We start from the raw sequence: 23,676 nt of genomic DNA on the forward strand, positions 1-23,676 counted from the left end.
TCCTTAACATATTGTCTATCCTTAACATATACTTTGAGGCTTCAAAGCATGTACGTTTCAGTAATCCTTGAGTGTCAGCCAGGCACAAAAAATGGCAGACTCTTGGAGGTGCTCGCAAATCGAGAATCTTAGGTGCAAAATGCGCCTGGGAATTTTAAACCCTGCTCCGTCGTCTTGAAGATAGCTTAGTTAGTGGGACATCTCACAGGCTGCAGAAGAATAGCTTTACATTAGGGAAACTGTGACATAGTTAGAAATGTCTCAAACTCAGGGAGCACCTGCACACACTGAACAGATTGTTTTCCTACGTAGGAAAATCAACACTTGCAGCTTGTACACTGTGTACATCGCTCTAGCTGAGAAAAGGAGGTTGCTGAATCTGAAAGCTGCTGTATCAGCTGTTCTGTCCTGCAAGCTGAGTAGCTTTCCTGAAAGTCTTCTCCTGAGAGGGCTGCCTAGGCTGCCAAGAAGTGTGAAGTCTGGGTAGCTTTCTTGTAACCAGTTACACTATCGGGAATGGGGCATTTGGGAATGTTCATTGTTCTTATACACAAACCTTGACTACTTTGACATAAGCTGGACTTTGCTCACCCGTATCACCTATTTCATGGGGATAACGGTCCAAAGTTTTGCTGTCACTTCAAGACATTTGGTACTCAGCTTATTTTCTACTTCTTTGCAGTGTTTGATATATGAAAACTAGGAGCTAAATGGCACCTTAAACAGAGGGTATGGACGCAACAACAGAATTTCCAGGCACACTTTTTAATATCAAGAATACAGTGCTGAAAATGAATGAACTGCAGCTAAAATCTTATGTTCATTTTCACAGGGTCTAGTCCTTCCCCTCCCCTAATATTCTTATGGTGTCCCTTCTCCAGTCTTTGGAGAGTAGCTGAAAGTGGGGAGGCAGAAAAAGGTCCTCCTGAAATCTTAGGTGCAGTACTGGGCCCAGAGCTCAGAAATGGCTCACGCTGTTGAAATTCCCTGTTGTGCTGTTGAAATTCCCTGTCGTGCTGTTGAAATTCCCTGTTGCAAAATGTGCCTTGAACAATGGGAGTTTTGAACACTGCTCCTTTGCCAGCATTATTTTAGAGACTGCTACTGCAGTGTTGATTGTTCCTGTTCACAATCTTTGGCTTTGACTTTGAGTTGACCATTTAGTCCTTTTTCTTTAAGAGACAATATGAAGTCCCCCCTCCTTCAAAGTTTACAGCAACATTGAGAACAATTAAACCACTTGTTTCTCACCGCATCTATTTCCCCCTTTTCACTTCCTACAATTAACTATGTGTGTCTGTGTGTGCTTTTTCGCTTATTGTCTCAACTACATTATTCTTCACAGTTCTGTCCTTTGGTTGTTTACGGTAAATTATCTTCTCTCATTCAGCTTGAGCTATTAACATTTCAGTCCCTTCATTTTGAGCTGCTTTGTGCCTCTATACTCTTAAGTTTTGTTTCGTTGGTGATCTTTGTTTCACACCATGTATTTCACATTGTTTGAACTACATATTATGTCCTCCAATTTTTCTTAGCTTCCTCCTTTTCAAGCATTCTCTTCCTGTTCATCTTCTGCTGTCTTTTTTCCTTTTTCCTTTAGAAAACAAATGAATAACCAAATAGAGGTGATTTAAATCTACCTTTGGTAGTTCATTCACATATTTTCATATATCATTGCCTAGTGTTTGATGGAATTTTTCTAGGATCTACTGCCCACTTGTATCTGGCACATGGTTTTTATGATTTAGGAATAAATATCTCCTTCACATACATATTATTTGAAATGCATGGCTCTCAGGATTTTTTTCTATCATCTTTAGATTTAGAACTGTTATCCTGCTCCTCCCCTCTTGTTCTTTGTAGACAATATCTTAAATTGTGATCCTTTGGCAGGGATTGTTTGAAAGTTAACCCAGCTGTGATTGCTGTGTGTAATAATTTGAATCCATAGGCAGAATGAAGTAGAAACCAACATCATCACTAGAGAAGCTGATAATGCCAAGGGTTTCTTCTCATTACCTCTCAGCCAGTCCAGCATTTTTTCATCCAAAACTCAGCATGGTTCTGCAAAGTATTTGTCTGTGAATTAAAAGTCATTCCACTTTCTGAAGGAAATATTGTTACAGAAGCAACAGAATTTTCTTCCTGTTTGTTTGTTTGTTTGTTTGTTTGCTTAAAATACCATAAAAATGTTTTGTTTCTTTTAATCATTAGCCATCCCTTGCCTCACTTGCTTAAGCAATGCCCGCCACAGACAAGGAGAGAGCAGTTGGGGTTAGCTGCTAGAGCTGGTGATGTATCAATATATAGCCCAAAATTGATTTGAATTATCATCGTGATAATGGTTTTATAATATTTGGCATGGTGATATATTGTGAATCACAATGTATATGTACATGTGCTATGTAAAAAAATGTGATATGGGGAAAACCGCAAAGCAGGTCATCACTTCTCTCATGATTCCTGCTGCCCCTGTTGCTCTGTACTATAAAATAACAGCTGTAACAATATGTTAGTAAAAATGTATCAGTTTTAGATCCCTAAGTAGTAGCCATTGCTAGGACGTTACCCCGTTTGCCTCATTTCAGACATCATGATATATTGGTATATCGTGATGTGTAGCTGGTGAAATATCACGATGTTAAAAATCGGACCTCGCTCAGCCCTATTAGCTGCTGTTATTGCTATAAAGCTTTGCCCAACACCTCAAGACTTGCTGCAGCTGGATTGTCACCCCGCAGCACCTGGGCGGACTGATACCAACAGCTCCATGGGATAGATTTTAAGGACTTGTTACATTTTAATACTGTCTTCTTGTGATTTTATTAATATGTTTTGACTTTATTTGCAATCCACCTTGGAAGGGTTTGCATCCTGATAGGTGGAATACAAATAATGATAACAAATGCAATTTACCTTGCATACTGACTCCCTGGTGAAGCTGTCCCTGAAATAGAGGAGCTTTCTGACAGCTGTAGGATGTCCTTTATTCCTTCCTGCTCTTTGGTCTACAGCTGGAGCGGGTCTCATTAGCAGTTTTTGGAAGGGAGTGCCAAGGCTGTTTCCTCCTCTTTAGAACTTGGAGGGTAGGGAGAGAAGATAGCGTATTTTTCCTTCAACGGTTTTCAGAACACAGGGCTGATTTTTAATACACTGTTGTATTTTGAGGGTAGTGTGTAAAGCTGTTCTCTCTCCCCGTCCCCATAAAAAGGCGATAGGAAGGGTTTTACATACTTCTTTTGGAACCTAGCTCCCCTCTTTAAAATGGGAAGCTGTCTTTCCACCTTCCAGGAGACAGGGAAGGGAAGAGTGTGTACCCACCTAAATATTGCAGGACGTCTTTTGCAACCTGATCTTAAAGAGCACGCAGCTCTGTTGAGCCATGTAAGAGAATTGGACCTCGGCTAGTCGCTTGAGGGCAGCTACCACAGGTGTGTGGCTGTTTTTCACCCTGAACCTCAGCCTTCCAACACCAAGTGCCCAGATATACCAGTTTGGTTAAATGTACGACCAGAGCTGCTATAGTCAAACTGAGAAAAAACACCAATAGTTCTAAAAGCAATTTCATGTCCATCTGACTTGCCATAGGGAAATTTTCAAGCTGTGCCTACTTGTCAGCCATATTCAGTAGCACCAGCCTCCTCTTTTCTCCCCTCCCCTTCTCTGTTTGCTGTAATCCCATTCAATAGCATAAGATCTATGCATAGTTGTTTGGTTGTCTTCAATAAAATACATTCATACCCAGGAGGGAAGGGGCTTTTTTGCTCAGCATTTTTGAAAACCTGGAATTTCATTGAGAAATGTCATGTGTGACAGCCATAAATATAGCAGGCTTAAAGAATGGACAGATTTACAAAGACTAAGTCTTTCAGTGGGCATAGAGCCTATTTATTCTGCTCTGGTGGTGAGATGCTGAATATGGGAAATCACCATAATCATATAAGTTAATATCTTGCTTATGAGTTTCCAGAGGAATATGAATGATGGCTGTTGGAGACCGCATGTTAGACTAGATGGCACTAGACCCGCCTCCCTGATTGATCCAACAAATCCTTGTTTAGTTGAATGGACCAAGTTGTGTGTGATTGCATGGTTTTGTGATTTTTGCATTCCACTGAACAGTGTATGATTTTGAATATTAGATGTTGTGATGTTGGAAAGGGCTGGAAGCATGAGGTGAGAAGTGTTGGCACAAGCCAAAGTGGAATTTATTAACACAAATCTAGGAGATGTTGAGGTCCTGACAGCCCTAACTCACCTGTAAAATCTTGGATAAATATACAGGTATGAAACCAAGGAGGGAGATGAACAGTGTGCTTATATGTGTGCACAGGACAGGAAGACAAAAGATTAGGCTAAAGACAACAACCAAGTACCAGGGTTTCTGACCTATAGAGAGTGTGTTTTACTTCCCCATGCTTGTATCAATTACATCTTTTTAGCTTAAGTGAAAAGCCTTTTCTGTTAATCTGAATATCCTAGTTTGAAATGCTGATAAATCCTGTAACGGAGAGAAAAGGCCCACATGTAATTAGACCCTATCATAATCCATATACCCTAAGGGAACAGATATGAAGTTGTACAGGTAACTATTAATTAGGATATCTCAAGTTCTTATTGTCTGGTCTAGCCCTTTTCTCCTTAATTTGGGGAAAGGAATATTTTAATCTCATATGCTTGGAGCTTGTAAATGGAATAGAGCCAAGCTGAATATTGAGACAGTGTGGTTGGAGTCTGCTCTGGCTCTTCTGAGTGTCTCTTTATAGGCTTTTAGATGCAAGGATTTGAGAGTCTGACATCATTCAGTAGCGCTGAATTAACATCAAGAATGAACCTATGCATATTCTTGACAACTATGCCAGTTAGCTAATTAAATAATTTGCATATAATGCTGCAGGAAGAGTTGAGCAAACCTGGCAGGAAGGGCAGGACAAAGAAAGACAGCTGGTCGTCTGAGCATCTGGTGGTCATAAAAAATGCCCAGAATTCAACCTTTGGAATTTAATTTTATATTATGGACCCTGCTGGATTATGATGATGGACATTTTTGTGTGTTGGTTTACTTTGTGTCTCCAACATTTTGAATGTTGAACATATCAGGTAATCGAGCATTTAGCTGCATATGTTTAGTTGTGTCTGTTGCACGCCCCCCTCATTTTCAAGAAAGGCCTCTGTTGCCTAGTCCTACCTTTTAGTTTGCAAAACGTATGTGCTTTGTTTGTTAGCTCCTCATGTTTTCATTCAGCCCTTTCATGAGAGGCCAGGGTTGTGTGCACATAGTAAAAATACATAATTGAACATGTGTCAGGGCACCTAAAGAGGAAATGAATACAGAAAGGCAATGCTTCCTCTTTTTCCTACTTGCAAACTAGCCATGGGCATGTCCCTAATACCTCAAGCATTCCATTTCACTGTGGTTCTGCTGCTAAGCTTCAAAAAAAGCACTTGTACATAGAAAAGTAGAGTTGTTGTGTACACCTTGCTTGCTAAATGAATGTGAAATAGTTGGAGGGATTATTATTATAAGCATGGTGGCCGTGAAATGAAGGCAACTGAGAGAGAGAGCATTAAGCGGTTTGGCTATGTTGAGTTTGAGTTGCATGGCTGGACAGCAACAAGTACAGTGGTACCTCGGGTTATGAACTTAATTCGTTCCGGAGGTCCGTTCTTAACCTGAAACTGCTCTTAACCTGAGTTACCACTTTAGCTAATGGGGCCTCCTGCTGCGGCCGCACCACTGCTGCACAATTTCTGTTCTCATCCTGAAGCAAAGTTCTTAACCCGAGGTACTATTTCTGGGTTAGTGGCATCTGTAACCTGAAGCATCTGTAACCCAAGGTTCCACTGTATTAGTAGTACTAAGGTAAGGCAGTCTGCTTTCAGGCCAGACAGCAGCGACCAGCTCAGCATACATTTAGAAAGGGCACTTAATTCAACTACTGGCTATGCTGTGGGGTAAGGTCAGTTAGCAATTACATGGAAAGATGTTGTGGACTTGCGCTGAAGTGTGTGCTGTCCCAGTTTTATCTGCTGTTCAGTTCAAGGATTGCAGTTGCCTCTCCAGCTTTGTTCACTTCTGTTTTGCTACGTTTTTGTATTCAAGATTGGCATTCTGCACCTTTTTTTAAAAAAATGATGATCGTGTCGTAAGCTGCTTCCACTTCTATTCTTATCAGACTTGCAATTAATATATCTAATTGGATTTTGCAAAGCCATTCATTGTTATATCATACACAGGGGAGTGGGCTTAATTAAAATAAGCACAACATCCGTTTTATCTAAATTTCAGTTCCTCTTTGCAATTAATTGACTAAACCCTGAATGGTCAGTAGCTAATGTTCTGTAAAATTCATATTATGTGCAGTATCATTTCATCTATCATTGCAAAATGCTAGATGTTTTGTAGCAATTATTTTTAGATTGGCTGGTGGGGGGGGGGATTACTGTGGAAAAAGTCTTCTTGTAGATATTTCTTCCCTTACTCTTGTTAACCCTTAATGGAGGTTTCATTATTAAAGTTCCCAGGCATTGTATCTTAACACCACATTGTTAAAAGGTTTAAATTGAAATTTGGTCAAATGAATGAATGAAAATTTGCTCATAAAATGGTTTGTGCTCTCTGTTGTTGTTTTTTTACAGAGAGGGCTATTGCAAAACACGAAGTCCGAGAAATTGAGCAGCGTCACACAATAGATGGCTTTCGGTCAGATGTTGTTCTGGATGAAGATGATGATGTGGTGATCATTTATAATCGAGTACCTAAAACTGCAAGCACGTCTTTCACAAACATTGCATACGATCTTTGTGCACGGAACAAGTACCATGTTCTGCATATCAACACAACCAAGAACAATCCTGTGATGTCTCTGCAAGATCAAGTAGGTTGCATTGGTTAAGATAAAAGCTTTCATTTCCTTAATTGTTTTATTTTTACGTTGGGTATTTTGGTACACCAGAAGTAAAGTATCAAGTATGAAGAAACATTTGACAGTAACACCCAGTAGAGAGCAACAACATACAGGTTTTAGTAAAATTGTTACTTTAGAGCAAAAATAAGCAATTTAGATGTTTTGGATTACAGTTCCTGTCATCTCTCACCATTGAATGCAATGACTGGGGCCTATGGGAGTCCAACAAATAGTTTTTTCTAATCACTTAGGTGCATGATAAATCACTTAGAGGTCTTTTGTTGAGTAAACGATTTTAAAATGTTTCTAAATAAAAGGTAAAATACATAAAAACAACATCTGGACGGCACCTTGTTAACTACCCCTGACTTAGAACCTGGCAGAACAGGAGATGCTGATACCATACTTACTATTAAATGTGTATTTTAATTGAACTCAATTAATTAATAATAATATAATATAGATATTGTCACTTGGTAAGCTTGAGTGATTTCTTAACACATTAAGGCAAAATTTCCAGTGTTTTCCTCCAAAGCCCCTCTCTCCTTAGTTAATTTTTATATGGATTGATAATACCTCCCTCCCTGCTGTTGATAGGAAGTAAAGCACTGGTTTTCTCTAACCCCTTCCTCTCTTTTGCCCTTTATACTCAGCCTATCACAAAATCATGTTCTTTCCTTCATCAGCATTGTGAAAATATCTTGGCAATTTCCTTGTTGACGCTCAAGCCGTCTCCCGCCTTGAGAACGGCAACTTTCCACTCTCTGGCCTTCTGTTGCCATCCTTCAGCCCTTCCACTTATTTCCAGCTGTCAAAATTAATCACTTGAAGTTTTCATAAGCCGTGTCTCTGCTTCCCTCCCCGCCCCTTTTGTTTTTTCAGACTCATTTAAATGTGTGTTTCTACAGAGGGCATACTTTGTGCAGTGCCTGGCACACTTTAGTAGTAAAGAAGCTTATTTCGCGGTACAGCAGAACCACTGCTGGTCAAGAGGGGACACCTCTCTGGCACTGTGTATCTGGACAACATCATTCATTAATTTTATTTAATAAACTGATATCCAGCACCCTTCAACTCCCAAGAGTTTCCAGGGCATCCAAGTTAGTGTCCACCAGTTATCCAGAGGATAGTTAGCTGGCAAACCTTTAGTGGTCAAAGGCCTAGAGATTTAACAAAACAAAGCTTTATTAAATACAAACCCTATACTGTGCCCTGTACCATATCTGCAGAGAACTCGCTAATTGATAAGCCATTTTATTCTGTAGCTATAAAGCATGCATCTCTCCCAGGTTTTGCTGATCCCATAGTGGCTTGTCTGGCTTGTTTTCTTTGATCTTTAGAGAATTGTTGACGTTCCCATCTGCCAAGAAAACTGAAATCTTTATACCATTCATTTTCTACTTTTTTCCTTGCAGGATTTCTTGTTCTCCATCAGAGTACATTTGATCTCTCTTTCAATTCCGGGAAGCTCATCTGAGCTTAAAACATAAACAGCTTAAACATACCAGAAGTTCAAAAATAGCTTTTCAGTTATTTTTCTAAAAGTGCTAGGGGAAAAATACATCTGTAGAAACTTGCTCACATATTTTGGTCTTTTGTTAGTTAAATTCCAAGGATTATCTTGAATTTAAAATACCAAGTAATTGCCCCAATTTTCTATACTATATGTAAAGTGGATATTCGTAAATAATGGCAAAAATATCCACAAGACTATATTTGACCCTGAATAGTTTTAATATATTGGTTACTAGTGGGCATTCCGTTAGCTTACTGCTGACCTGTTCCATGAAAAGCTTTGGCCACCAAATGCAGCATTATCAACACAAATTAAGTGTTAATTCATAATTCTGGATGTGAGATGACAGACAAAATATTGGTATCAAAGAGAGCAAGCAGATGGTTCCCACAACTAAAATATTTTGGACTAATCTGCCATTCTGATGGCCACAGAAAATGTGAAAACACAGTTTCCCCTAGAATAGATTGTAGGATAGTCAAGAATTTGGCAGTGAACAATTATGTCTTCTGCATTCCAGTTCACCTCACTGGAGCCCCTTATCCAGCATTTATGAAGATTCTGGGAGAGCAGAATTGGGTGGAGATTGGAGATTAAGACAACCCACCCTATTTGCAGTAGCCACTCTTACTGCAGTTGGCGATTGGTCATATGTCAATCCAGATAATATCAACAGAATTGGCAGGATCTGTGACCAATGGAACCTGGGGACTTGATTTCAGAGGTTTCATATTTCCTAGCCAACTAGGCTATTATCGTAGAGTGCTTCTGGGTCATCCTAATATTTGCTTCATTATACCATGTTTCGGCAGTAGCTAGGGCAATTTTTCACCAACTTCTATCCAGTAAGACTGTTTCAGTCCTTTTTATTTCATTCAGAATTAGGGCACCATTTGATTCCTCGTAACTCTGCTAAGTATTAAGATCTGCAGATCAATTTGAGAGTCTGTTGGTGTTGAGCAGCTATTGAGGATGAGCCCCTGCTGCACTGCGGTGACCCTGCTTATGACAGACAAGGGCACTATTGGGGGAAACTGATTTTCTAGATCCATTTTGATCAGGGTTTAGGCCCAGTTTAGGCACAGAAATTGCTTTGCTCACCCTGTATGATGACCTCTGCTGGGAGAAAGAAAGAGGAAATCTGTCCCTGTTAATTCTCCTTGATCTTTCAACAGCTTTTGATAACCATCAACCATGGCATCCTTTTAGAGCAGCTGCCTGAGCTTGGGAGTGCATATGGCACTACTTTGCGGTGGTTCCAGTCCTATTTTCACGGTCATTTCAAGAGGGTGCAGTGCTCTTTGGCCCTGTGGAACCTTCAGTACATATATTTAGGCACCAAGTGAAATCATTCCTCTTCTTCCAGGCCTTTGCTTTGGCTAATTAAATAATCTATTGCCTTTTAAACTGGGTGGGGGAATATTGTTTTTGTTTGTTTCTATGGTATATATTTTTGTGTTTGTATGTTTTAAACTGGCCTGTGGTCCTTGGATGAAGGGCTGTATACAAATTTAACAAACCATAAAATGCTTATTTTATTTTCATCTATCTATCTGTCTATCTATTAAGTTTATTTGAATTAAAAGGGAACTAAGAGCGGGCTCTTGTTTTGTTGCAGCTGTCCCTCTGGAGGCTCTTTCTTAGTGTTAGATCATTGTATTTGACAATTAAAGGAAATACATTAACGGTTTACTATATCCCATGTTCCCATCCCACAGCATAGCACAGTGAACTGAACATTATTCTAACAAAAGCCAATATGCTCCTCACTTAAATAACTAGCAAATGTTGGCCTCTTCAGAAAACCACATATGAGACATGCTATAAAAATGTTGCAGCATTTAGTCACCTAAATCTCCTCTTCCATCTCCTTCCCATGCCATTTCTCTTCTGATAGTGGTTAGTGAGCCTGCCTACTTCTGCAGGGCTTTTCACTCTCTCTTAGGTTCATGTGTATGCGTGTATTTGGACTTCTGTAAACCTCAAGTTCCACCTTAGTAGACTGATAGCTGCTCCTTGTTTCGACCACGTGGCTGCTGGCTGTTGTCGCTTGCGTTTGCTATTTGAGGGAGAGATATCAGCATCCTGCAGTTGGAAGTACTCTCCATTTTAAACCGTCTTGCTGCCTCATGTAAACATCAATACAGACAATGCCAGGGAAAGCAAAATTCAGCTTATGTGGAGTACTCAGTCTTTTTCTTTCTTTCTTTTTGCACAAGTAGCCAAAGCTATCTGGTTGAGTGCTAGAAGAAACAGCAGCACATCAGAGCTTAACTTCAGATTACCGTATTTTTCGCCCTATAAGACGCACTTTTCCCCCTCCAAAAATGAAGGGGAAATGTGTGTGCGTCTTATGGGGCGAATGCAGGCTCCTTGGCTTCAGCGATAGCAACGCGAAGCCTGCCCTCCAGAGGCTTCACGTTGCTTCCGCTGAAGCCAGGAGAGTCTGCTCTTTGAGGCTGGCGGTGGGGGAAAGCAGTGCTTCCCCCATTGCCAGCCCCAGAGGATGGGGGGCAGCGGGAAGGCGCGCGATGCCTTCCTGCTACTCTCCAACCCGGCTTGGAGGCTGGCGGTGGGAGAAAGCAACGCTTCCCCCATCGCCAGCCCCAGAGGATGGGGGGCAGCGGGAAGGCGTGTGACGCCTTCCCGCTACTCTACAACCCAGCTTTGAGGCTGGCAGTGGGAGAAAGCAGGCTTTTCCCCAAGGAGGGAGAAGGGACTGACTGGCGGAGTCCGTCCCTTCTCCCTCCTGTGGGCTTTTGCGGGAGATGGGGGAATTCCCCCACCTCCCGCAAAAGCAGGCAAAAGCCGTGCGCTCTTTAAAGGGGCTGGGCGGCTTCTGCTGGCTTTTCTAGGAGGTGGGGGAATTCCCCCACCTCGTAGAAAAGCCCGTAGGAGCCGCGCAGCCTTTAAAGAGTGCACCACTCTTGGGGGCTTTTCCCCAAGGAGGGAGAAGGGACTGACTGGCCGTTTCAGTCCCTTCTCCCTCCTGGTCGAAAAGCCCGCAGGAGTCGCGCGCGGCTCCTGGGGGCTTTTGCGGGAGGTGGGGGAATTCCGCCACCTCTCGCAAAAGCAGGAAGAAGGTCTTGGAGTAGCGCACAGGCTGCGTGCAGCCTGTCCGCTGCTCCCAGAGCTGCAGGGGGGGGGGATCATATTTTTTCCCTTGATTTCCCCCCTGAAAACTAGGTGCGTCCTATGGGCCAGTGCGTTCTATAGGGCGAAAAATACGGTACATTCCGCAGTTAGATAGAAAACATTACAGACATATATTTCTCTGTGTTTGTCATTTATGATCTCTCTATGCATGTATTTATGTATCTACACATACCCCATGCATTCATTATAATGTGAAAGCACCATTATATGTTACCATGAATATAGGACTCCTTGATCAGTTATGAGATCAGTACAGTCGGACATCTCTGCTTTCATTGTTAAGACCATATGCCTTTATCTGTTACAGTACAGAGATACTTCCTGGTGTGTTCATTTTGTGTGTGCCTTAGTATATCAGTTTCTAAAATTGCAGTATTAAGAACCGAACAGATGGTGGTATTCAGATTTATCAACTATTTTTCTAAAGGCAAACGAACACCCTCTGGCTGCTCCACTTGGTTAAACTACTCAAATCTGGTTTGGGCCATTTGAGTCACTTTGCTACCTTCTGAATGTCATAATTCCTTCTTTTAACACCAGTTCAAATCTTCCTGTGCTCATGTTTATGTAGCCAAAACCACATCCACCTACACAGAAGAGAGAATTACCAGCAGACATGACTTAACCCCAAGGTTAAGTCTGCAGAAAAAAAGGAAAAAAACAAACACCAAAGTGGGCACTATAAGACAGCCCCATAAAGCTGAGAAACCAAGAGGGGGAAATCCTGGGCAAGGAATATAAAATGGAATGGCTTGATCAGGATGGCAGAGAAATATTATTATTATTATTAGAATTAGAATTTGCATATCACCCTCTATCCAAACATCACAGGGTGATTTACAACAAGCATTGTAGCAGAGAGCCATCTTATTGTCCCAATAAACCATCTCTCCTCCACCCCCCAAAAGGTATTTACTAAAATTGGTCATGTCACTGTTTTAGCAGTTATGTGTGTTCACATTCATGTGTCCATCTGTCTGCCTTCACACAAATTATGGCACTGGCATGAGTGAAAGGGATCCTGGGATATGTTCAAAAGCTAAAAGGAAGGGAAGGTGGTAGACCTACTTGGGAAGCAGGTAACCTATTTGCTGGAAGTACCAGAAATGCATTGCTGGATATCTTTTCCAGTAACAATCTCAGGGTGCAGAATCAAGAGGAGTTCCTATGTGAAATCAGCCAATAGATAACACTCCCTCGGCTCACATCTATTTATATGTTTGCAAATTTCAGACTCTACTTGGCAAGCTGAACCATTTTGGGGTTTGCAGTTAACAGGCCCATAAACTTAGCTCAGGTTATGGTGCAGTTGCCCTGGAATACGGACATTAGGAGAGGAGGATTTCAGCACTCTTATTTTTAAAACAAATCACTCAAGAGAAAGCAAACAGATTTACAGAATTTTGTATGTGGGTCCCCTTGAGCTGTTGCATTAATTATTGCACTTTAATCTTAATAGATTTGCTAGGAAGCAAAAAAAACCCAGCTCGCCTATGAGGTTCTTGGTAGCCTAGGACAAGACACTGCTTTCTCAGCCTCTCACCTGTAATCATGCTGCCCAGAAAAATGGCAGCTTTTAAGGATTGCTAAGAGGATCTATGAGAGGCACTTTGAGCCCTTTTGGAAAATGCTGTATCAGTATGAAGTATCATTATGGCTATGTTAAGAATGCTTCCGAGTGGCGCATTTACTGTTATCACTTGCTATTAGCTGAGTTGCATCTCTTAATACTAGCCTGTTTCATTGATCTTAAATTTTTCTTCTAAGCATTAAAGAAACTTTTCTTCTTCCCTCCCAGGTACGATTTGTGAAGAATGTAACATCCTGGAAAGAAATGAAGCCAGGGTTTTATCATGGACATATATCCTTCCTGGATTTTGCAAAGTAAGCCACATAACGTACAATTTTGTTTGCAGCATTTTGAGTCCTTGTCAGCTTATTTTGTTGTTGTTCAAGCACTGCACTGATTCACTTAAGAGTTTACTGCCCTCTAATGGTCATGAACAGAAATTGCACCATGACATTCTGAACATGCTCTTTTCTGCCCCTCTATTATTTTCAGTAAAGCTTTTCTCTTCCCCACTGACTTCTTATTCAGATTGATTTCAGTCTTTTTCTCCTGGACATGCACCATCCTTTCCTGTTGATGTTCTTTGGTGACTAAGCTCTTGGAAAACATACTTTCTTAATTAAAAAAAAATCTGTGTGCTGTCTGAAAGCACAAATATATAACTGGAGTAGAGAACTGTGTGGGGATAAAGCTCAGAACAGTCTTGCTGAGCAGCAAATCAAGGAATTAACCAGTTCCCGCTTGGTGATTTTAGTCCTTTAAGTAGTTAAGATTCTCCACATTTTCTTTTGTCTTCTAATTGCTACTTATCTGTGGGTGCCACCCCTTTCCCAAAACTTACTAGTGACACCTGCTGTCCCGTAGAGCCTTTCATATTAGAAGTTGCTTTGCAAAATAAAATTTAAAAAGCCTGCTGTTCCCTGGGCTGACTCTACCATATCATACAAGAGAACCCCCATAACAAATCTGAAACACTAGCCAAAAATGGATATATGCATTCAACAACAGTTTTGTCAGCCATGCAAATGAAGGAAGCAATTATTATTTTAAATATTTGATTGGGCTATTAATGACTCCACTCTGTGCTTTCAGCCTTCCTTTAGAATAGCAAATCAACTTACTGCCTTCAGTGGTGCAGTGTTTCAGTAGCACAGAGTACTTGACGGTAGCGCCAGAACACATGGAAAGAAACCCTCTGTTTAGTCAGTCAGTATCTCTTCAGGCCTACTTCATAACAGTAGGGCTGCCGTACGTCTGGGTTTTCCCTGGAAACATTGGAGGATTGGGCTGCAAAAATGACGACAGGGTGGATTTTTGCCGAATCGGCAAAACGTCCTTGGAAAATCCAGATATGTATGGCAACTAGGGCGATTCTTTAAAGAAAAATTATTTTAAAATCCAAAAAAGAAAAGACAAAGCTGTTGGGCTTTTTGGGGGGTGGGGGTTCATTTTTGGGAATATGGCAACCCTAACAAACAGGCTGTGGCAGTTGGAATTCACTGCTATCGGACTTGCTGCCTCTTGAAAAACATCATGTTTTATGGCCTCGTATTGCCTGCTGTAGCCAATCTGACTAGTAGAAAATGGCTCCATAAATGCCTACTTACATGAGATGGCAGGAATCGTATTGAGCAGTGTGGTCAGGTGGGGAGAGAATAGGCTTTCTCTGAAAGAAGTGCATTTCTTTCACTCCCATTTAAACCATACTGGAACAGGAGCTTCCTCGATGCCCAGTTTGACACAGAGTCCTAAATTAGCACCAGAAGTCCCTTCTCGAGCCCAGAAGCGGGCACACCAAACTGCTGCTCATCACGATTGCTACCACCCAGCTGTAGACTTCATTGTTTGCACTCTGTTCTGCCCACCTGTTTGACCTCAGCAACGAATCTGCCTGCATCTCTTGCACATTATCTAGGTTGTGAAACCGGATGGGCTCTTATCATGGGAACTCGTTACGAGAACATCACAAGCGGAGGTCAAAAATGATACTATTCCCCCGCTTCCATTCCCACCCTTTTTACTGGCTAATTCTGTGTTATGGCCTTTTCCAGGCTGGTACCCTACTGATGTCTGCGGTTACAGCTCTCATCCTCCCTGACCATGGGCAAAGCTAGCTTAGGGCTGATGAGAGTTGGAGCCCAAGATATATGGAGTTATATGCACCAGGCTAGTGAAGGCTGCACTATTGCTTAACCAAGATGAAGGGAAAGGTCTGCGAGATGGACTTCAGCTGTTCATTTTTATCTGGAATCCATCTTAATTTATTTGCTGTGACAAATGTGGAAAACAAGGGTGGGGGCACCAGAAGTTTTATGTTCCGTATATTTTGTGCATGCAACGTAATATCCGACAGAGAGTGCTGAAGGTTACAACAGCAGCTGAAATCTACATGTAAAGAAATGGTTGCCAAACTTCAGTCTCAAAAAAGAATCCCCGAGCATAAAATTGCATTGCTTCCTCCAAATTTGAAAGTGCAATATGCTATATTAATAAACCTCTTGCATTGAATACCTAATGAAATAATAACCTTGTGAACAGCTAGGTAAGTGTTACTCTATCCTCTACATTATTCATAGAATAAAACTTAAAACATTTTGTAGGTACTGTAACTTCAGTCTAAAAAACATTTTGCCTCAAGAAAGGCAGCTAAGCAATTTCACAAATTTCATTCATATGCATATTTTCCTCCAGGGTTGCATTATCCTTGTGGCTTTTTTTGTTTGTTACCCTTTCACCTAAATGATTTATTTCCCCCCCCCCCGCAACAGCTTGCTTTCTTCTATTTGTGGTTTCGATTATTAAAATAACAAATTGAGTGCTGTGCTTGCTCTTGGCAATAGGCGAGAGTAACTTGTGATGTTGCGTTATTGCGTTAGAGAAGTGTAAAATCTTTCTGCAAAGATTCATCCTCCTTAAAAAAAGCATAGTGCTTTGATTCAGTATATGCGCTCATAAAATTACACTGAATTTCAAAACTTTTATGACAGTGGTGGTGGAGCTGTCTAGAAATTTCACTTAAGTGTAGAGGACAAAAATTCATGCACCATTTTATTTTGATTTTTAAAAAACCCCATTGATTCTGCCTCATTCTTCATTCCTTTTAATTCATTTATTCATTGCTCTGGGTACTTGGAACCATCTTTTGTCAAATGAGCGGATGATAGCATACAGGGATTCCAAGTGTTTATCTCGAAATGCCAAGGGGCTCTGACCGGATTTGGGGTCCCCCCTTTATGCTAAATGTTTAAGTAAAAAAATCTCAAGGAACAACTTGCTTTAACTCCATTTAAGTTTTGTGAAGGCAACTAGCCATCTAAATCCATCATGGATGAGCAGTGAGGCATGTGTTGATTTACTTCTGCCATGGTGGAATAATAATAATAATAATAATAATAATAATAATAATAATAATAATAATAATAATAATAATAATAATTTTTATTTATGCCCTGCCCTCCCCGGTCAAAACTGGCCTCGGAGTCTCTAACGTCAAATATATAACATATTATCATAAAATTAAGCAATCAGTTAAAATACATCCTAAAATCAAATCAGAATCAAAGTGAAATCCAATCAGATGGCAACCCGCAAATTAGGGATGGGGACCTTAAATTCTCACCAGGCCTAAATCGTAAGTGACATGACTGATGATGGTGGCAGTAAGCTTTGCCTCCTCTCATCATGGTGACAGCAGCTCTGCCTTTCCAGATGCATCACTCTTGCCTCTGCTTGAGGAAAGGGCAGGAGTGGGCTCAGCAGAGGCCTGGCCTCATCTCCCTTTTCGCTTTTGTAATGGAAAAACTAAAGACATGGTGCCTCATCCTCTCTAAGTCTTGAGTCGGATTCCAGTAAAAAGACAAGAGTGGTAAAAGTAATGGCAGTCAGCATACAGAATCAAGAACGGCAGCAACGCAGGGACATAACCTGGTTGGAAACCTGCTTCCAAGTGGAGTGAGGAAAGATGTTCCATCTGGACATGCCTGCAGTTGCTGTGCCATCATGTGCTCAGGGACCTTTACCAAAAAGGAAAGATCTATCCTGCTCTATTTTTTATTCCCCACCTATCTGACTGGGTTGCCATTCTAAATCTTGTCATCACATCCCTGTCTGAAGACTGCCTTTTCAGGCATAGGTGGAGACTGCTCCAACAAAAGACAGAACCTCCCTTCCCAATGTGACAATTTTACTATTTGGTCAGTGGACTTGGCTGGCCTTAATGAGCTGGATTGGGAAGGGTTCGGCATCCTCAAAACAAGCAAGGCTGGCAGATCCAAGCAGCTGCAGTTGATACCTTTGTTCTGTCCGTTGCCTTGCTAACATTGTTGTAACTCTGGTAATGCACAGGGAAGAGTTTAAAAGCACCTTTTTTGGTCCTTAACGCAATAAAGCACCGAAACTGTATTTACAGCCCTATTTTTGAATGTCCAGGTTTATAGGCTAGCTTTGATGGTTGTTCCTGGCATGTAATTGATTTTCATATTTCTTTAAACAGATTTATTTTTGCACGTTGGAAGGCAGTTGGTCTAGTATACATCAAAGCTGTTTAAAAGCATCTTTGTAGTTCTTACCATACAGTAGATTAACTGCTTTCTGCTAAATCAGCAATATTCAGTACGAAGTGCAGAGTACGTTCAACCGACAGACCATGCTTATTTTGCCTGCAAGCCACACAGTGCTAATTAGTGTACGAAGGTTGCCCTGCCTAGCATGGAGACATGCTCTGTGTCAAAGCACAATGTGAGCAGCAGATAAATAGAACACATTCTCTTTGGGTTCCTTCTAAAGGTAAAGGTAAAGGAGCCCTGGACAGTTAAGTCCAGTCAAAGGCGACTATGGGGTGTGGCGCTTACCGTTCTTCAGGAAAGGGAGCCAGCATTTGTCCACAGACAGCTTTTCCGGGTAATGTGGCCAGCATGACTAAACTGCTTCTGGTTCAATGGAACACCGTGACAGAAGCCAGAGCGTGCAGAAATGCCGTTTACCTTCCCACCACAGTGGTACCTATTTATCTACTCACACTGGTGTGCTTTCAAACTGCTAGGTTGGCAGAAGCTGGGACAGAGCAATGGGAGCTCACCCCGTTGCTGGAATTTGAACTGCTGACCTTGCGATTGGCAAGCCCAAGAGGCTCAGTAGTTTAGACCACAGCGCTACCTGCGTCCCTTCTAAAACTGTGTCGGGTGCATATTGGTGGTATTATTAATATACTATTATTATTATTATTAACAACAACAATACAGATCACTATGATGTCATTGTCATAATTAATACTTGAGTTTTCATAAAATAGCAATGCAAAATATGTCTTAAATATGGCAAGCATGTTAATTGCCAAAGTGCTAAGTTTTAGCCAGTGCTAGAATATTTCAGATCTGTTGCACTGAGCTAAAATTTAACTGCTTTTTCATCTACTATTCCATACGAAGCATGATCATTTTTGTGCAGCAGCACTTTAGAAAACCAAGGGCAATTTCTGAGTATCTCTCTTGTCCTCCTACATTTCCCCCATCTGGTCATTGTGGTCACACCAGCTGCATTATCTTCTTTGTTACAAAGCATATTTTTCAGAGGCCACATCTGTTGGAGGGAGAAGTACCAGATAGGACTTTTGCTGATAATACTTGTTAGACACAATAAACCGAATGAATATATGTAAATATTAAATGTGTATGTTTAAAATTTACCTCAATGGAATGCTGTTGGGATAAGATTTCTTGGAATGTTTTCTAAAGCATTTATACCCTTTAATACCTTTGAAACAGGAAAAAGTAGTATTGTGAGTTTCCCAGCACGCCTCCTAACCTGCCTTAATATGGCAAAATAGAATGGTCTGGAACAAACTTTGACCCCAAATGCACTTTTACATCATGCAGGAAACTCTTTGATTTGTCAATCGGATTTATCTCTTCTGTTTCAGATTTGGTGTTAAAAAGAAACCAATATACATCAATGTCATAAGAGATCCTATAGAGCGGTTGGTTTCCTATTATTACTTCCTGCGCTTTGGCGATGATTACAGGCCTGGACTCCGAAGAAGAAAGCAAGGGGATAAAAAAGTAAAAGTATATTTTGGCAGCTTTGTTCATGGCTTTAATTATGGAGATAATAACTGAACTCAAAACGTAGCAATTTTGAAAAGCAAATTTAATCCAGAACAATAGGCTCAATCCTAAAATACAGTTCCCACTCACAGGAGTCTTCCATGAATGCAAGAACCTTTGGTCCAATGGAGGCATCTGCTTGTGTGTGATTATTAGTATTTTTTAATCTAATCCTTCCTGCACCACCTTCCACACCATTCTTGATGGTCTCTCAACTCTCTGGAGCAGATTATTAGGGGTCTTAGGAGGGCTCATCAAAGACCGTCTCCGTCTTCATACCTATTAGAAGGTCCCAGAAGCACTTATTCCATGAGTGAAGTGCCACTCATGAGAGATTTGCGTTGACTCCATATTAATTATGTAAAGATAGGATTGCAATGAAATGTGCATTTACTGTGGACAAAGGGAGCTATGGAAATATGGTTTAATGTTGTACGAGGAGCTCCACATTGTCTTAGACCAGTGATGGCCAAACTTGGCTCTCCAGCTGTTTTGGGACTACAGTTCCCATCAACCTTGACCGCTGGTCCTGTTAGCTAGGGATGATGGGAGTTGTAGTCCCAAAACAGCTGGAGGGCCAAGTTTGGCCATCACTGTCTTAGACCAATGGAGCATGCGCAGCTTTCCGGCCTTCTATTTTTAAAGAGCAAATAAGAAGGCACAGAGCACAGGGTGGTGTCACTCCTTGTTAGATAAGTTTCTCCACCCAGTGTTGTTCCCTGGGCCAGCATTTGTCTATAGGTCTTCAGAATGACTTTTCAACACTAGCATTTGATTTCCCTTGGTAGCAGCAATATGACTTGTTTTCTGACACACTGGCTTTTGCAGAACAAATATAAGTAGAATTTAAATTGGTTGCTGTTAATAAAACAGAATCCAAGAACTTCTGAAGTCGGACACATGGATGACACATCGTGGGCTATTTTGAGTCACTGTTCAGTTCTTGCTGTGGTTACCGTGTGTTGAGCCAATTGCGAATCTTGACAGCGCCCACAAAATGGCTTGTGGCTCTGCACACCAGTGCAGTTGTCGCTTTTGGGGCACTAGCAGCTGCATACCAAATGCCACACTGCAGTGAATTTTGTGTGTGTCAGCCACCCCTCACTATCTCATTGTGCGGTGCCCACAGCTGGGAGTCAGCATGTACTGATGCACAAAGTGACAGGCCTCTTAGTAAGCTATTGTGAGGTAACGCAGCCCAAGTTCATGTAGAAAAATAACTGCACTAAGAAGTTTGATATTTAAGATGGAAATTTATAGCTCACTCTTGAGTTTTTGTCTTTGTTCCAGACGTTTGATGAATGTGTAGCAGCTGGAGGCTCAGATTGTGCCCCTGAGAAACTCTGGCTTCAAATTCCGTTCTTCTGTGGCCACAGCTCTGAGTGCTGGTAAGACGATGGAATTGCTTTAAATTGCAGATTAAATAAATTATCCATGTGAAGTGTATTTTATTAAATCAGAATGTGCAGCAGAGGTTAAGATTTTGAGAAAGAACACATTTGATTAACAAGTGAACTTTGTGGTTATCTTCCGAAGTATCAAACTGAAAAATGGTTGAATTATTATTTGTTAAATTTCTATACCACCCATCATCTGAGGATCATAGAGTGGTTTACAAAATAAAAACACAAAGATACATAACACAGTAACAAACAAAAACAATACCCCCATTATTATTGATTGAATTTCCATGAATGCTACAGAAAACTACCAACCATTTTCAAACTGAACTCTGTATCCCCTTTCTAAACACCAGTGTCAGTGTTTGGATATGTTGATTAAAACCCCCCCGGTTTAAAATGTCCTGGCTTGGATCTAAACTTAGCCTTCTGTGGATAGAAGGCTTCTTTCATCCACAGAAAGCTTTCGATCCCACTGGCAGAAGTGGCATTGATTTGCTCCTCACCCTGTCATTCCTCCGCTGTTGTGGATGGTCTCCTAAGTCTCTTCCCTCTCCCTTTAAATGACTGGAGCATCATCTGAGCAAAGTTCTGCTTAGGGAGATGTGCTCACTGGTAGCAGCAAGATCAGTTTCTAACCCGGTATAAATGTTCAACCTTTAGGTCTCAAACCCAATTGTTCTTAGCTGGCGGAAATAAACTTTGTGGCTGCTATAACGTAAACATGGATTAATTTGAGTGCTCAATTCCATTTTGAATGTCTGAAGGTGTTCATGAAATGAAGTTTAGATGTTGATTTGTCATATTACAGTAACTAGGGTAAAGCCTTGTTACACGGTTTGCTTAATAGTAGGAGAAAAAATAGTAGCTCCGATTTATTTACTTTTAATTGAGATAATATCCTTAATATGCTGTGTCAGATGGCATATGTATGACAAATCTCCTCCAGTGTATTTCTATGTAGGAGAGAAATGCATATATGGTCGCTTCAGATTATTTGGACCAAGGCTTCAGCAAGTGCTTTCAAAGTATCAGATATACGAATTCTCAACCATTCTGCAAACCTCTCTTTGTTTATCCTCTTACAGAGCAATCTTGCTAAAATGCAGATAAACTGCAATCGGTTGTGGAAGACTGGTGCAAAGTTCCAACATGCCTTTCAGTTTCTGCTTTTATGCCATGTCAAAATTGATACTTTTGAACTCTTTGATATAACAGAAAAATTTTCCATACTGAACACCATGCAACATACTTGAAAAAGGCATTAGTGTTATCAAAAAGTTAGAAATCAGAGCCATAAATCTTTTGACATCTAACCTAGGCCATGAAGAGAGCAAAAAAAATGGGGAGCAGGGGGGAAAAAGCAAAGGAAATTAAAAATGTGTGTGGCTGAAACTTTGTTTTCTTGCCTGTGCAAAGATAACAGCTAAGCCATTCTTTTAGCCTGGTGTGAGAATATCTAAATGAAGGGAACCAAAATTCTTGGCAGACATCAAAACCTTCCTGTAATTACTTTTTATCGTTTTAGGAATGTGGGAAGCAGATGGGCTTTGGAACAAGCCAAATACAACTTGATTAATGAATATTTCCTAGTGGGAGTTACTGAAGAGCTTGAAGACTTTATTATGTTGCTGGAGGCAGCTTTGCCCCGCTTCTTCAGGGGTGCTACAGAACTATATCGCACAGGTATTTAAATAGCCACCCGCTAGGCCATTTTCATCTTCCTCCTTTCCCCCCAAAGCTTCTCTTTCACATACCCTTTAGGACAGGGGTCCTCAAACTTTTCAAACAGGGGGCCAGTTCACTGTCCCTCAGACACTGTTGGGGGCCAGGCTATAGTTTGAAATATAATATGAACGAATTCCTATGCACACTGCACATATTTTATTTGCAGTGCACAAAAAACAGGAAAAACAATACAATGTTTAAAATGAAGAACGGTTTTAATCAACATAAACTTATAAGTATTTCAAGGGGGGGGTATGAGAGAGAGAGAGAGAGGAGGGTGACTGAATAAGAGGGAGGAAAATAGGTGCTGCCTCAGGCTCTGGGCAGTGGTGGTGGCAGCATCTGGCTGCTCCTCCCTCAGTGTCCTCTGGCAGGAGACCCAGCACCCCAGGCCCGGCTGTGGTGCTGGTGACGGCCACTGTGCCTTTGCATTTCCACAGGCCTTCCTTGGTGGCAGTGGCTCCCCTCAGCTTGGCTCCAGGCCCGGCTGGTCCTAGGACTGGTCCCTCCCCATTCGGACCTGCTTTGCCTGGCAACCTGGGATCGCAATGGGATTGATGGGCGGCCAAGTGGGAAGGTGCTGGAGGGTGTGGTCTGAGGAGAAGCCAGAAGGGATTGGACCCAGCTGCTTGGAATAGTAGCGGTTTGGAGGGAAGGAAGCTCCTGTTGGCTGTGGCCATCTGGGCCATGGGAAGGAGGAGGGCCGCGGGTTCTGCAGTTCCTGGGCGGGCCGGATGTGGACCTGGTGGGCTGGATGTGGCCTGCGGACCGTAGTTTGAGGACCCCTGCTTTAGGGCATGAATGAGCAATTTTCCTGAAACAGCAGTCCATTCCCCTACCCGCCTCAAGAGACTGACTTACCCATGTTGGTACATGTGCAATCCCAGTGTCGTTTCCAGTTTCCTCTTTTGGATACTCTGCATCAAGTACACAGCTGTATTGCCCACTAGGCTCCTCTCTGCCTGTGGGTGAGAAGCTATATGCAGTACGAACTGTACTCCCAGGTCCTTATGGGGCTTTAAATACCAGCCAATGTCACAGGGCCATAGAATCATAAATGGTACAGTTGGAAGGGACCACAAGGCTCATCTGACTAGCCCAGCCGCCTGCAGTGCAGGAATTACAACAAAAGAATCTCTGACAGATGACTATCCAACTTCTGTTTCAGAACCTCCAAGGAAGGTGGGTCCACCAGCTTCCAGTCAAACAGCTCTTGCTGCCAGGAGGTTCTTCCTAATGTCTGTAGTTATTCAGTGTGAGAATAGTTGTGCAAGTTGCTGGAAAGAAGGAAGAGGGG

At 41.6% G+C, this 23,676-nt stretch overlaps 1 protein-coding gene across 2 annotated transcripts in view; it reads left to right on the plus strand.

The window, feature by feature from the left end:
* HS2ST1 (heparan sulfate 2-O-sulfotransferase 1) overlaps positions 1-23,676 on the plus strand; it is an 88,488-nt gene that overhangs the window by 57,304 nt on the left and 7,508 nt on the right. The window contains exons 2-6 of one of the 2 annotated variants that reach the window (XM_083511215.1): positions 6,640-6,878; positions 13,379-13,464; positions 19,068-19,206; positions 20,542-20,639; positions 22,180-22,337. In XM_083511215.1, the coding sequence (XP_083367341.1) occupies positions 6,640-6,878; positions 13,379-13,464; positions 19,068-19,206; positions 20,542-20,639; positions 22,180-22,337 (720 nt within the window). Of the gene's footprint in view, positions 1-6,639; positions 6,879-13,378; positions 13,465-19,067; positions 19,213-20,541; positions 20,640-22,179; positions 22,338-23,676 lie in introns of both variants that reach the window. The other variant, XM_083511214.1, reaches the window with a different exon arrangement.

The sequence above is a fragment of the Podarcis liolepis genome (assembly GCF_965112155.1).
Source record: "Podarcis liolepis genome assembly, chromosome: 6".
In the NCBI taxonomy this organism is placed as follows: domain Eukaryota; kingdom Metazoa; phylum Chordata; class Lepidosauria; order Squamata; family Lacertidae; genus Podarcis; species Podarcis liolepis.